The sequence below is a fragment of the Limulus polyphemus genome, unplaced genomic scaffold (assembly GCF_000517525.1).
Source record: "Limulus polyphemus unplaced genomic scaffold, Limulus_polyphemus-2.1.2 Scaffold65, whole genome shotgun sequence".
NCBI classification, from domain to species: Eukaryota; Metazoa; Arthropoda; class Merostomata; order Xiphosura; family Limulidae; genus Limulus; species Limulus polyphemus.
In genome coordinates this window covers 62,465-75,840 of record NW_013665675.1, presented here as the reverse complement: position 1 = coordinate 75,840, position 13,376 = coordinate 62,465, and the positions used below count along the sequence as shown (strand labels likewise).

General features: G+C 29.1%; 1 protein-coding gene across 2 annotated transcripts in view; it reads right to left on the bottom strand.

Moving 5' to 3' along the window:
* LOC106465078 (RNA-binding protein 39-like) overlaps window positions 1-13,376 on the bottom strand; it is a 54,455-nt gene that overhangs the window by 21,834 nt on the left and 19,245 nt on the right. For both annotated transcript variants that reach the window (XM_022393349.1, XM_013925276.2), the window contains 3 exons: window positions 8,961-9,025; window positions 5,295-5,347; window positions 1,397-1,708 (listed from right to left, as the gene is read on the bottom strand). In XM_022393349.1, the coding sequence (XP_022249057.1) occupies window positions 1,397-1,708; window positions 5,295-5,347; window positions 8,961-9,025 (430 nt within the window). The remainder of the gene's footprint in view (window positions 1-1,396; window positions 1,709-5,294; window positions 5,348-8,960; window positions 9,026-13,376) is intronic.

Genomic DNA, 13,376 nt, shown 5'->3' with positions numbered 1-13,376 from the left:
AAATGTAAATTAAAAATTGTTTTCTTGTGCCCAATAATGCATAATTTCATTTGATAAACACGTTTAGATTGAATGGTAATTTATAATCAGTCACAAGAACGTCGAATCTGAATCACTTGAAAAAAACACAGTGGTGCTTAACTTTTTTCCAGGTGTATATTTGAATCTATTTGGAAGATGTCACAGCAACAATCAAATGCCACTTTTGACATTGGCAGTAGTTTTTAGGCCAATATCTAGTAACAGTTAACTCCATGACAATTTTGTTTAGGTTTACACAAGTTCTACTCTTGTTGACTTCTAAAAGTACAACTTCACCATTCACAAGGCATTTTCCTTACAGGTTTTCCTACTCCAAAGTAGAAACAGTTACTTGAAAGTACAAGAGGAATTAATGAAATATAATGAATTCTTCAGTTCTGATGGACTTAATTTTACAAAAGTAAATATATTTTATAAAATGCACACTGTAATAGTTAAAAATCATAAAATTAGATCCCACTAATTTCCTTCCACTAATAAATTAATATTTATTTTCTAAATAATTATCTCTCTTTAATTAATGTTCAGTTTTCTGTACACTTGCACTGTTCAAGTAACATTTAGGACATATTGTTTTATAAAATTATGTAAAAAATTTAAGTGAATAAAATGTAAATAAGCATGAAAGATAACTAAAATTGAATTATTTTAAATGCACATAAAAAATAATGAGAACCAATGTAGAAGTATGATCTCAAAATTTTACACTGACTGGATGCCTTAACAACTGCAATTGTCTACTTCTAGACCTACAAACTTACTTTGAATGTCAGTGTAACAAATTACATTAGGCTTATTAAAATCTGTACCACAATTAAATTAAGATACAGTATCATAGAGATTTACAAATGAACTGGAATATACTATCAACAAATACTATACTTTTGCAATCTTGTGATATAATTGATTAATTTGAGGACTTCTAATCACAGGAATATGGGCACATGACCTATTGAATAGGATATAAATTAAATTAAGACAATGTTATAAATGTTAAGGATTATCATGTCTAGAATGCTTTCCAAGCTTTTTAAAATATTATGAACTTCATATTAAAACTGGCTTAAAAGCTGATATGTGAAATTTTAAAGTAAAAACATTATATTCCTATCGGTGTGGAAGAACTTATATTTTTCATTTCTGTAATCATTGAACAATTTACAATTAAATACATATTTTAAAAATAAAACTAGTGATTTAAAAAGGTTATAGAAATTTGTAACTCTTTTAACATGTACTTTGTCTAGAAAATTAAAAATTAGCATGAAAAAATTATTTAAAAAAGCTGTCATACAGTGTTAAAACTAAAGTATTATACAAGTCTGAGAAACATCTTAAAAGTCTAATAGCACACCTGCTTCTTTTCCACACTCTGTCATAGCTCCTACTACGGTGTCTGTAATCCCGACTGCGGCTACAGGACCTACTTCTTTCTCTGCTGCGGCTTCTGTGACTACGGTTTTCTCTGCTCCTTCTACCACGATCAATTCTTTCCCTGCTTCTGGTACGGCTTCTACTCCTTCGACTTCTTCTACTATGACTTCGACTCCTTCGGCTCCTTCTACTGCTTCTACTATGGCTTCTGCTCCTCCGACTTCTTCTACTACTCCTGCTTCGGCTTCTACTCCTGCTCCTACTCTTTCGACTTCTTTTACCACTTCTGTTTCTATTAAAATGATTCCTTAAATGTTAATTACAATTTAAAAATCACTGCTAAAGATGTTCATTCATGATTTTATATTCCACAAAATAGACAAATCTACAATTTTCAGTTTACTACCAGTCTGATAGCAGGTAAATAAAACATAAAATTCACAATTATACTCAGATATACAACACCAGAAGCAATAACCATAACTTGCTTAAACTACTATCTTGTTTATGTAACAGAACCAATGACTTTTTTTTACTGATAAAACTCATCTTCATTAAGTTTAATTGCATAAACCATTGTGCAAGTCTGTCAGAATATATTTTGTATGATAAAACAATAAAATATTAAATTTCACTTTACATTTTCATTTTTTAGTAGTTTTATTTTCACTAAATACAAATTAGTTGTGCAACTAAATTAACAATGTAAACTGATCACAGCATTTCATCTTAACAAATACATTGTAAAATCACAAATCAAAGACCCATAAGTAAATGATTTCTGTATAAATCCTATATAGTATTCACTAATTTTCAATGGCAATGTTACCACAGCTCAGAGACTATCTGTAAGCAGCATAGTTTTGTGCTACATTCCTGTGTTTGCCCAGTTCAAAATGTGAATGTGAAAGATAGTAGACGACTGTTCTGACAAACACTTCATTTTCTAACTGGCACAAACTGTACGGCATTTTCTTAATGAAACTGTGTCACAACCCTCTAAATTACAAATGATAATTAAACATCATTTACATCTCAAATTACTACTGTTTCTTGGGCATGGCATAATTCCAAAACTATACAAAAATTTAAATTTCAACTTGTATATAACATACAATATAAATTATTAAATTTTATTGCCCACTTATACATTAAACTTACAATCCTCTTAAAAAAATTAATCAAGCAATTGTTTGTGTGTTAGAATAACATCACACTGACTAGTTATGCCATGCTCCTTATAAGACCCAATCCATAACACATTAGTGAAATTGAAGTGCAAAACAGTCATGGGGAATACATTTCCAGAGCTTGCATATGTTGCCACATGTAAACATTACATATGCTGTTTAAAATCATCTCTGACTTTATTTCCTGTATGTAAGCTGACAGTGCTATCAGATGTGTCTGTTTGTTTGCAGATAAGTCTTCAAACAGTTTTTCTCCATGAATGTATAGCACTTGTAAAGTTTTCTATAGCTTTACCATAAAGTGTTTTTGTTGTGTTTTTATAAGCTTGAAAGAGCAAATCAGAACTATGGCAACATAATCGGCACTTCTCAATCAAGTTTTTATCATATTTCATTAAATCAACTGTAAACAGCCTTTAATATTTTAAAAATTGTGGATTCAACAACCCTACACTTATAATGTATATTTTATATATATGCAATCTATAAATAAATCAAAGGTCCAATGTACAGTTTGAACATCTTAAATTCTCATTTATAAAACTATCAATAAACTGCCATGTCATCTTGTGTAATGTACCTGTATATAAACCAACAAAAAGAGCTTATTTTCATTTTCAAGCTTGCAACAGACCTTTTGAAATCAGCAGCAATATACATTGTACTAGACCACTTGAATATGTAATGTGTTGGTAAACAAAGTTGATGTTCATACTATTTAACAATTCTTTTTTATCCTAATTATACCTTAGTTAGAAAGGCAGTTATATTACAGTCATTTCTGGACATTATTTTAGTAAAAAATTTATTATGATCTTCATCACTGATTGTCGAGACAAGAAGCTTTGGGTAGGAAAAGAGAGGCTGTACTAACAAAATCTAATCAATAACACCTTAGATGTGAAAAAAAAAGTATTGAGTGTGTAACTTGAAGGAATGAACTCAAAATTAGTATCAAAACTGGTGGCTACACTTATAAGAATTTTACAGCAAATATTCATTCATTAATTAGCCAGGCTGCATTTTTTGTTCACCTTTGGGCATGATGGTGGGTAAAACAAAATATGTGGTCAAGCTAACTAATGAATGAATATTTCCTGCAAAATTATTATCAATGCCATAAGTGTAGCTACCAGTTTGGTTGCCAATTTTGACTTCATTCCTTTAAGTCACATGCTCAATCCTTTTTTTTGGCCACACCTTTTTTTTCACACCCAAGGTGTTTTTAACTAGATATCATGACTTTTTGTCAATACACACCAACAAACCACAACAAGTGACACTGGACAGTAACCAACATTAGCTTTATGATCACAACCCTATACTTTACAGAACCAACCAGATTCTTTATAAAATATATGATGGTAGTTTTTCCTCTCTAAAGCCATATTAACTAGATTAACAGTTTCTTATTATCACAACATGCACTCGGTACAGCCACATCAAGCATCATTATTTACATTAATATCACTTGATGCTTAAACACTTTTTAATTAGAAAAAATTCATAAAATGTACAAAATTTGTGCTTAAAGTTGGCAATGAATAATCAATAATAACCATCCATCTGTATGAATTTTTTTGAAAACTTGAGCTAGAAACAGTTATTCTAGTTTGCTTGGCCTAAACAATACTAATGCATCTGCAAGTTCTTTCACCTTATAGTTTTGCTGCTCTGAATCAGCTGACTTTAATTTGATTGATAAAAAACTAAAACTGGTCCACCTTTACTATTAGGGGAAACTGTTGTAAAAATGTGGTCAAAATAGAGTGGTTTTTGTTGAATAACTATGCACGTATGGCTTATATTTACACCAAATGAAACACCTAATTGTAGTTTGTAAAGATCTATTAGTGTACCATGTTTGAAAAAAAATCCCTGAAAGTTATTTATGTTTTTCTATCAAATATGGGTTCCTTACTTTCAGTGCAAAGAAAAAAAAAAGAGGAAGAAATTAAACCAAAATTGGAGATTTTACATATCATGTATTTCTTAATGGATTGCCTTGAAATTTGGTATGTGAAGTAAGGGTTCAGTTGAGCACATCCACTGAAATTTTGATAGTTTGGATTACCACAGTTCGAGCTACAGAAAGTGGAAAATCGCTAAACTATCACTGCTATCCTGCAGGTTGTTTTGGCCGCACGACACACTACCATGTGTCTTCATCAATGGAAGGGAATGAAATTTGTTCAAGATACAAAACATGGATAAATAGAAAATATATATATATATTTTGGTATGGGCAGTAAAATTCTAAAATGTAAGTAAGTCTGTTACTTGCAGGTAATCAGACTCCCTTCAGCTGCAGAGAAATGTAAGATTGAAATTTGTTTTCATTTTTCCCTGCAAATTATGCTAACCTAATGTAAAAGATGACATAATATAAATTCTAAATTATTTTCAGTTAAAAGATTATTAAAACATTCTTAGAATTATTAATTTTAACTAAATTTTAAAACTGATATACATGCAGCTAAACATTCGACACCTGAAATGTACTTGGTGGTACAGATACAATAAATGTAATTTTATGCCAATAGCTTTAATCTACTTAGTAGTCAAAGTAAAAGAACTGCTTTATTTTTAATAAAATACTCACAAAAATAAATTTTTCAGTTAATTATTTTCAAATATCTATTAGGCACATCATAAAAGTGTATAAACATAATACAAGCATACACCTACCTACTGTTTTCTTTATCAGACACAGAACCATCACATGAAGTACTCAAATTCACCTGGAATAGAGAAAAATGTTCATCTTTATTATCAAAAATTGTTGAATATGACAACTTAGTGATAATTTAAGTCTGTATTCAATTACACATGCTTTTCTTACTCAAAATCAAAAAAGCTCCTTGAACATATCTTTCACATAAACAGTCACAGCCAATTTCAAGAATCACACACTTGCAACTGCACATTTTGTTGTATCATTTAGTAAATCATGGCATATTACTTCATTCTTGCAACAAAAAATACTTTTTATCATGACAAAATTACCAATTTGTTATTTTTATGATAACGTAATTTTACGGCAAACTAGAAAACGTGTATGTAAAAAGAAACAGTCACTTTTTTTTGGTAGGAATCATTTTTTGCACAGTAACAAATTGTATAAATATTTGTACAATAACATTCAGAAATACATACAAATATTAACTTAATGTAAAATAACCACTTACACATACCATTCTGCAATGATCTAAAAAAAGGAAAACACGGAATATCACTAGTTAAAGTTAACACAATATCAAGTTTACCTATATATTTCAGCATCTTTAAGCATGGAGAAATTACAGTATTTAAAAGTGACTATATAATGAAGAATCATTTCCAATTTTAACTAATGTTTCTTAAGCATTAATCTGTGATTTAAAAAATTTGAATTTTTCATAACTGGGTTTAAACTACTGAATACATAAAGTAATAAAATAAGAACATTAGTAAATTAAGCAAACCTTGGATATTTTACTTACATCAGGAAAATAAAATAAAATTTTACATACAATACAACAAAAACACAGCAAGATCACATTTTTCAGTTTCTGTAAAAACTGACCTTCAATTGCTTTCTATTTACTGAGCTTGATATTCTAATGTTTTCTTCAATTGTGATATCAACCAAACTATTTGGTAGCTATCTTTTCCTTATTTCACAACAAAAGTACAGTGCAAGTGATTGGGCTTGATAGTAGTTCACACAAGTTAACACTACAAGTTATGAACTGCAGCAAATTTATCTACCAAATAATCATATTATGGCAATTTTCTTTTTTTTTATGTAAAAAAATTATGTATTTTCCTTTCAACCTGATATGAAAATTGCATAAACACAGTTTAAAAGCCCATGTCAGTAACTTTTCAATATATTTTATGTTTTCTTTTATGGTAAGCTGTTAGAGATGATTCAAACAAAAGAAATAAAAAAAAAAACTCCCATTAAGCAACATTATTTCTTGATTCAAGTTTTACTTAGTGTTGAGGCATTGAATTCTTATATTGATATTAATTTCTTATAATTTATAATTATAAAACACCATTTCAACATACCTGAGAACAACTGTTTCCCCCACCAATTGTTTTTTAAAATATAAATACATAAAATACTTTAAAAAAAACTTTACACTACAAACTACGTCCCAAGTTACCACATCGTACTTTCCAATTGAGTACAAAGGATGTTCACGTCAATGATGGGTCTACAAGACAAAGCAGAACATTGTAAGAATTGTGATAATAGCTAGACTTAAAAAATTCAGACTTAATCTTGCTTTACTTAAATAAGACAAAAAAATTAAGCATTTGGTATCATAATTATACAAGGTTTAACTCCACAAGAATTGTACAATTTTTCTATCTCGTCTCCGAAAAATGCCTTATTCTATATTTGAAAAAAATTGAATGCCTATATTTGTACAGATACTTTTCAAGTGCAATGGAACATTAGAATGATTAATTATTTCAGTATTCAGAGAAATACAGATGGTCCAAAATTATCTTTCATATTTCAAGATTTAATAATTAACTAACTAATGAAATACAACCAAGCAGCTTTCAAAATCTTGTAGCCCAACTCAAACAGTTTTCATTGACATGTCAGTAGACTTCTACATATTCACCACTAGTGGCTTTCAGTATGTCTACACAATATTCGTTTTTTTGGTCCACATTCACTACAACATGTCTACAGTTACAATGACAATGCCGTCCATTATCCTGGTCTATAGCTCCATGATGTTTGCTATAGGTGTGCAATACATGATATCCTTAACATACCTCCATACATCTTTCTTGTACTACCATCTGTAATTATGCTGCACCATAGTCACTGACTTGGTCTCTGCAAGCCAAATGACACATTAAGCCTTTTCTTGCAAAGTTATGATTTTATGGGGTAATACTACTCACTGGGACGAAAAAGAAAAACATGACAATAAAAACTGTTTGAGTCGGGCTACAAGATGTTGAAAACTGCATGGTTGTATTTCCTTAGTTTTCGACCACCCTTTACATTGATTTTACAGATTGCATCTTAAAATAAATCAAAATTCATCTAACCTTTTCACCATAAGCTTAGTCAGAACATCTCAAGATGCCATAAAATTTCTATAAAGTGTGCAAGTCTTAAACTCTGTTGAAACATCCTTTAATCATTGTTTCAAACATATCAAAGATCATGTCAAAGAAATAATATACTTGGTTATAGAAATTAAGCAGTTTCTAAAGTGCACATTGATCACTTAAGAAAATGTATATCTTATATATAAGTTTCTTGAAAGTCAATACATCATCATCAGTGTCCCAGGGAATGTAAAGATGTTTAAGGAAAATACTAATGCATTTTACATATCACTTGATGAAAAACTATGCTGTTCAAAGGTACTTGTAATGACAGATGTAACTAGAAGCAAATATGCATAAAAGGAAAAAAAATTATAAAGTTTTGTGGAAAAGTGTAAGCAATACTTAACAGACAGTAGGTTGGGTATTGCAATTCAACTCAAAGCAATCAGAAGTTGTTATAATCTTTCATTTTAAATGTTATAACAGTGAATGTCAAAACATTATGGAATTCTTTAATAAAATTAAGTACAATACACATGATAGTCATATACATATGATACAACTTACAACTATGTGACACCCATTTTTTCAATTTTTTGTTGTTTTTTTTTACGTATAACTTTAATATGATAATAGTAGCTTTAACAAAGTTTATATGGTAACATTACAAAATAATCCAAAATATTTTTTTAGATAATCAGTTTAAAAGATACCGTTTTTTCTGTTAGGAAGCACTTTTAACAAAACAATTCTACTATAAAATTAAGTAACAAAAAATGTTTTTCAAGGAAAGTTTCAAGATTTTATAAACTGAAGCATTACTATTAACTTCTGATCAAACCAAACTACCTGCATACATAAGTATATATATACTTAGAAATAAGCAGAGCTAATTAAATATAATATTTAAACTATATTAGATTTAATACTTATAATGATTAGAATGCATTGCTTTATCAATTGAGTACCTTCACTTCTAATGATATGTTCAAACTTTCAAAAGGTACTGAAATCTGGATATTACTGACAAAACTGCTGATATTTGTTTTATAAGCATCAGGCATTCCTTTACATACAATAATAGGCTGAAACTATTACTTAGTAGAAGCCACTTCACTTATTATAACTAGTTGGTAATTCCAGATAACACAAATGCAATGAAAAGTATGCATTTGCACAAACATCTTAATTCAGCTAAAACTACACATAGATAAACTAGTGTCAAACAAGTATTTATTATGTAATCTAAAATTCTAAATCATAACAAAACATATAAAAACATACCTTCTTATATGGAGCCTCAAGCAGAGCTTCAACATCTATATCAACCTCACCCATCATTCCTCCAGCTGTATAAAAAAAAATTGGTTAGAACTTGCAAAAAAAAGGAGGAGATACTGAAATCTTTACTTCCACTAAACAAAATAATTACCTCTTATTGATAAATTCATTGTAATAAACACTAATAGTAAACACGGCATAATTTTTCAATTTCAAGTAAGTTATGTATTATCTAAATGTAGTTTTAGAGTTATTAATAAGAACTTCTAACTGATGGTGTGGTATGCATGGTCCCATCTTCAAAAGTAACATAGGGTTATTTAAAATTATTTAGTTTTTAAATTGTTATAGCAGCAACATGTGGTCCATGGTGTGTAACCTTATCTTGTTCTACTACTTTCAGTCCTTTGTTCTTTTGTTAGATGACATCCTCTGCCTGCAAGGATATTTCAGTGTTGCATCTTAAGCCTTGGGGTTGAACTAGTTAAATCTGGAATATCCCTTGCTGGTCAAACTATGATGTCAACTACAACTTATTGGGATACAGTTTACATAGTAGGGGTTGAGATGCTATTTATATTAGCAAACTGCTTAACAGCAAGTGCTGTGAAGTGGATTGAGTTATTGAAATAAAATGTTTTATCAATTTTAATTCTGTCACAACAAATCAAAATTAGTGTATGGGTTTAGTAACACAATTACTTCTTAATTTTAACATCATATATTTTATTTTTATTATTCAGAATAACTAACATTAGTAAGCTAGTTTTCTTGATAAAGAATATAAATTATAGCACTAAATGACTACATCATCTATACCAGTGGTTCCCAAACTTTAACATCCCACAAACCCCTTTCAAGAAAATGCCAATTCTCCAGGGACTTTCTCCCTTATACAAGTATAAATTTAAAAACAGTGATCTCGGAAATATAAAATTTGTTTTTATTTATTATTACATTATGAAAATAACAACACTCATCCAAGATTTTACTTTCATAACTTGTATCACTTTGATTAACCCTAAACTTGTTCTTCATCTTAATTTCAAATAAAAACACTAGCAGTCTATTTAATTTTAAAAACAGCAAAAAATACCCCCTCACTTTTCCATTTCTCATGGGCATTCTTGAAATTATAATTTACTCAGCATGATGGATGTGCACAAGCCATTAGACTTTTTTCCAAGAGCCCCTGAAACATTTTGCAAACACTAAAAGATTCACAAGCCACAGTTTGGGAATCACCAATCTATACTATTTTAAGTTAGCTTATGTCTATATATCTGTCTATAAAAACAACAAGTCTAGTTTCCAACTTCTGATAACCATAAAACTTTCTGGGCATTTTGAGTATGCTCCAGAGAAGTTCCAAAACCCCTTTACTTAGTTCATTTTCCCATCATAACAAGTTCGACAGCTACATTAATTTTCTTGTTGCTTCTGCCTTATTGCAAGTTTTAAGTCATCCCATTTTCTTTTTCCATAAAATGAATATAAATCAGAATATTAAAAAATTGAAATTTGGGAAATATATTTACTTAAAAGGGATACTAATTTTCATTCAGCATTCAAAGCAAAGAAAATAAATGCTGCAAGTGGTGTGCGTACCTTTACTAGGAGGAAAATAATAGCACCCATTTACCCTTTAAAGCAACTTTGAATCTATAATATTAAACATGATTATTACATACAATGCAAAAAAAGGGTTAATAAAACAAAAAACACCATTAGCTATATTATAAAGCCAACAACTTTCAATGAATAAGCTCATAATACATTTGTTTTACTTGAGAATGTTAGTTATGTAATACTACTGATAAAAAGAATCTTGAAATTAACAACCCCAAGACTATTGTCCAATAAGTAAAAGGACTATCAGAAATACTATTTTCTGATATATTTCGGTATTTTTTCAATTAAAAATATGAACAGAAATGACAGCAAGGAAAGGTGATAAATACATGAATTTATAATATACATATTCAATATTCAAACTTTTATTTGCAATAGCAGTATTTTCTTTACACCTTTTGTACAAATATGACTTTTTTCTCTCCATCACCATGAGAATATGGAAAACTTGTCACTAAATATTAAATTGAAAAATGATTTTCTTTTGTGTGTCGTGATTTATTGGCTTAACCCTATCGCCCCATGTACCCTTTACTGCATATGACACAAGGTTTTAGTGTCATACACTCAACATTTTATTAAACCACCTTTTGTTTATGTTATACCAATTAGAATAGCATAAAATCTTAGCTAATAATACATATTTTAATAGTGTACAAGTTTTAAGTTCTTAATTCTACAAGGAAACATTTTTTTAAATCCTGAATTTCCACTATGTGACCCATGTGACACATTTTGTCTTAGCATGTCGTCATCCCTATTTTATTCATCACCCCTTGAAAATGTACGAAGTTAAGGAAATTAAACGTAAAATACTCTCTATAAAATTGTTATTGCTCAATCAAACCATAATTTTTATAGCCTTCAATTTTGTTTGGTTCCAGAGCTATTGAATAGAAAATCAGACCCTTCTGCCACACCCACCTATCACATCCTCTCTTTCACAATTCATTGATAGTTCTCTCTTACATTTCATTATATATTACCTATAACCAATAGAAAGTCAAGGTTTTCATCTATCAAATGATGTACTGTATAACATTGTATTCTGAATAGAATATCGTCATAGTACACGATTCGTTCTCAAGGGAAAGTTAACGACTAGCTTGGATGAATTTGTAACTGTTCTTTTCTCATAGTTAAGAAAGCCAGGAAAATTTTGAGAGGTAAGTGAATTTGTCTACTTTTTGTATGTTATTAGTCTATATTATTTGGTGTATTATTTAATTAAATAAAAAGTGTTAAGTGTATTACTATAATTGCTATAAAATAATTAGGCTTAACCTGTCCTTGACAATTGAGGGCAAGAAAAAAAAGATTGGGAAAGTACATTATTTCTTGTTTTTCATATTTATTCTTTATTTATTATTATAAAAGTTACTTAAATCTAAAAATATGGATCTTTTTAAGTTATTTAATACTAGATTAGGTAAAATAAGTAATAATAATAATAATATAATTAAAATAGTTCACGAAGCACGCATGCAAGCAGCTTGTGGGTAATTTAATTCAATAGCATAACGTGAGCTGCATGTTCCCCAAGTGAGTTAGAACTTATAATGGTGCGGACAGTAGTTAGATGCGGTCCAAATGGCAATAAAACAATAAAATTTAATTATAAATAGATGTATAATGTTACAAACTTAGAGCTACTTAGGATAAACGAATGTAGTTTCATGTTGTAATTTGAAGTCATTCTAGAAAGAAAAAAAGGTTAATTTAGATTTTTTTTGTGGTTACAAGGTCGGTCAAATTGACCGATCCCGTTTTGAGATAGAGTAGAGAAAATAACAGATAAAGTATGAAGATTTAGTGAAAAAAAACGTTTAAAATGCATTTAGGAGATTTTAGGACTTACACAAAGGAAATGTGAGATTTTTGAGATGATGAAAAGCATTTTTAATTTTAACATGAAAATTACTTTGCACATGGACTATTCAAAACAAATACTCAATATATTCATGGACAAATCTTTATTTTATTTTATTAAAAATACTTCACTAAGAAATATGACTTTTTGTATGTGAAAAAATTGAAATATTAACTGAAAGATCGCCAAATTTCATGAAGATATCCCCAATAAATTGAAAGTTATAAGTATTAAATTTATATCAACTTTAAATGAGTACAATAGATCATGTGACTCAGTCAAATTGACCGACCCTGTGTTGAGAGAGTTAATTAGAAAAATTTCATAAAATCTAGCAAATTTGTGCATAAAAGTTGGCAATGAATAATGGATAATAACCATCCATCCATATAATTATTTTTAAAACTTGAGATAGAAACTATTCTAGTTTGCTAGAGAGGGTTAAGTCTTTCAACCATTTTGTGCTTGTTTTAGTTTTTATGCTATAACTTTTAAATTAGTATACGAATGTTTATGAAATTTGGCAGTTTATCAGTAAATATTACAATGCCTTCATACACAAAATAATTTTATTAAGTTTTAAGGTTTGTAAAGCAATCTTTCTTTCATGCCTTTTTCTTCTTTTCACATCTTGCCTATCTATAATGCAAAGTAATTTTCATCTTAACATTGAAAATAATTTTATGCATCAGAAAACTTCGAAATTTCACATGCAAAATCTTTATAATGTCCAAATAGTTATCAAATGTTTCTTAAGAAAAAACTTTATCTTTTATCTGTTATTTTCAGTAATTAATCTCTGTACAGGTCCGGTAAATTTGACCGATGTCGCAACCACCATAAAAAATTAGGAAATAAACATAAACTATGCATCTTTCATTCTAGAATGAACACAAATTATAACACAAAAACATACA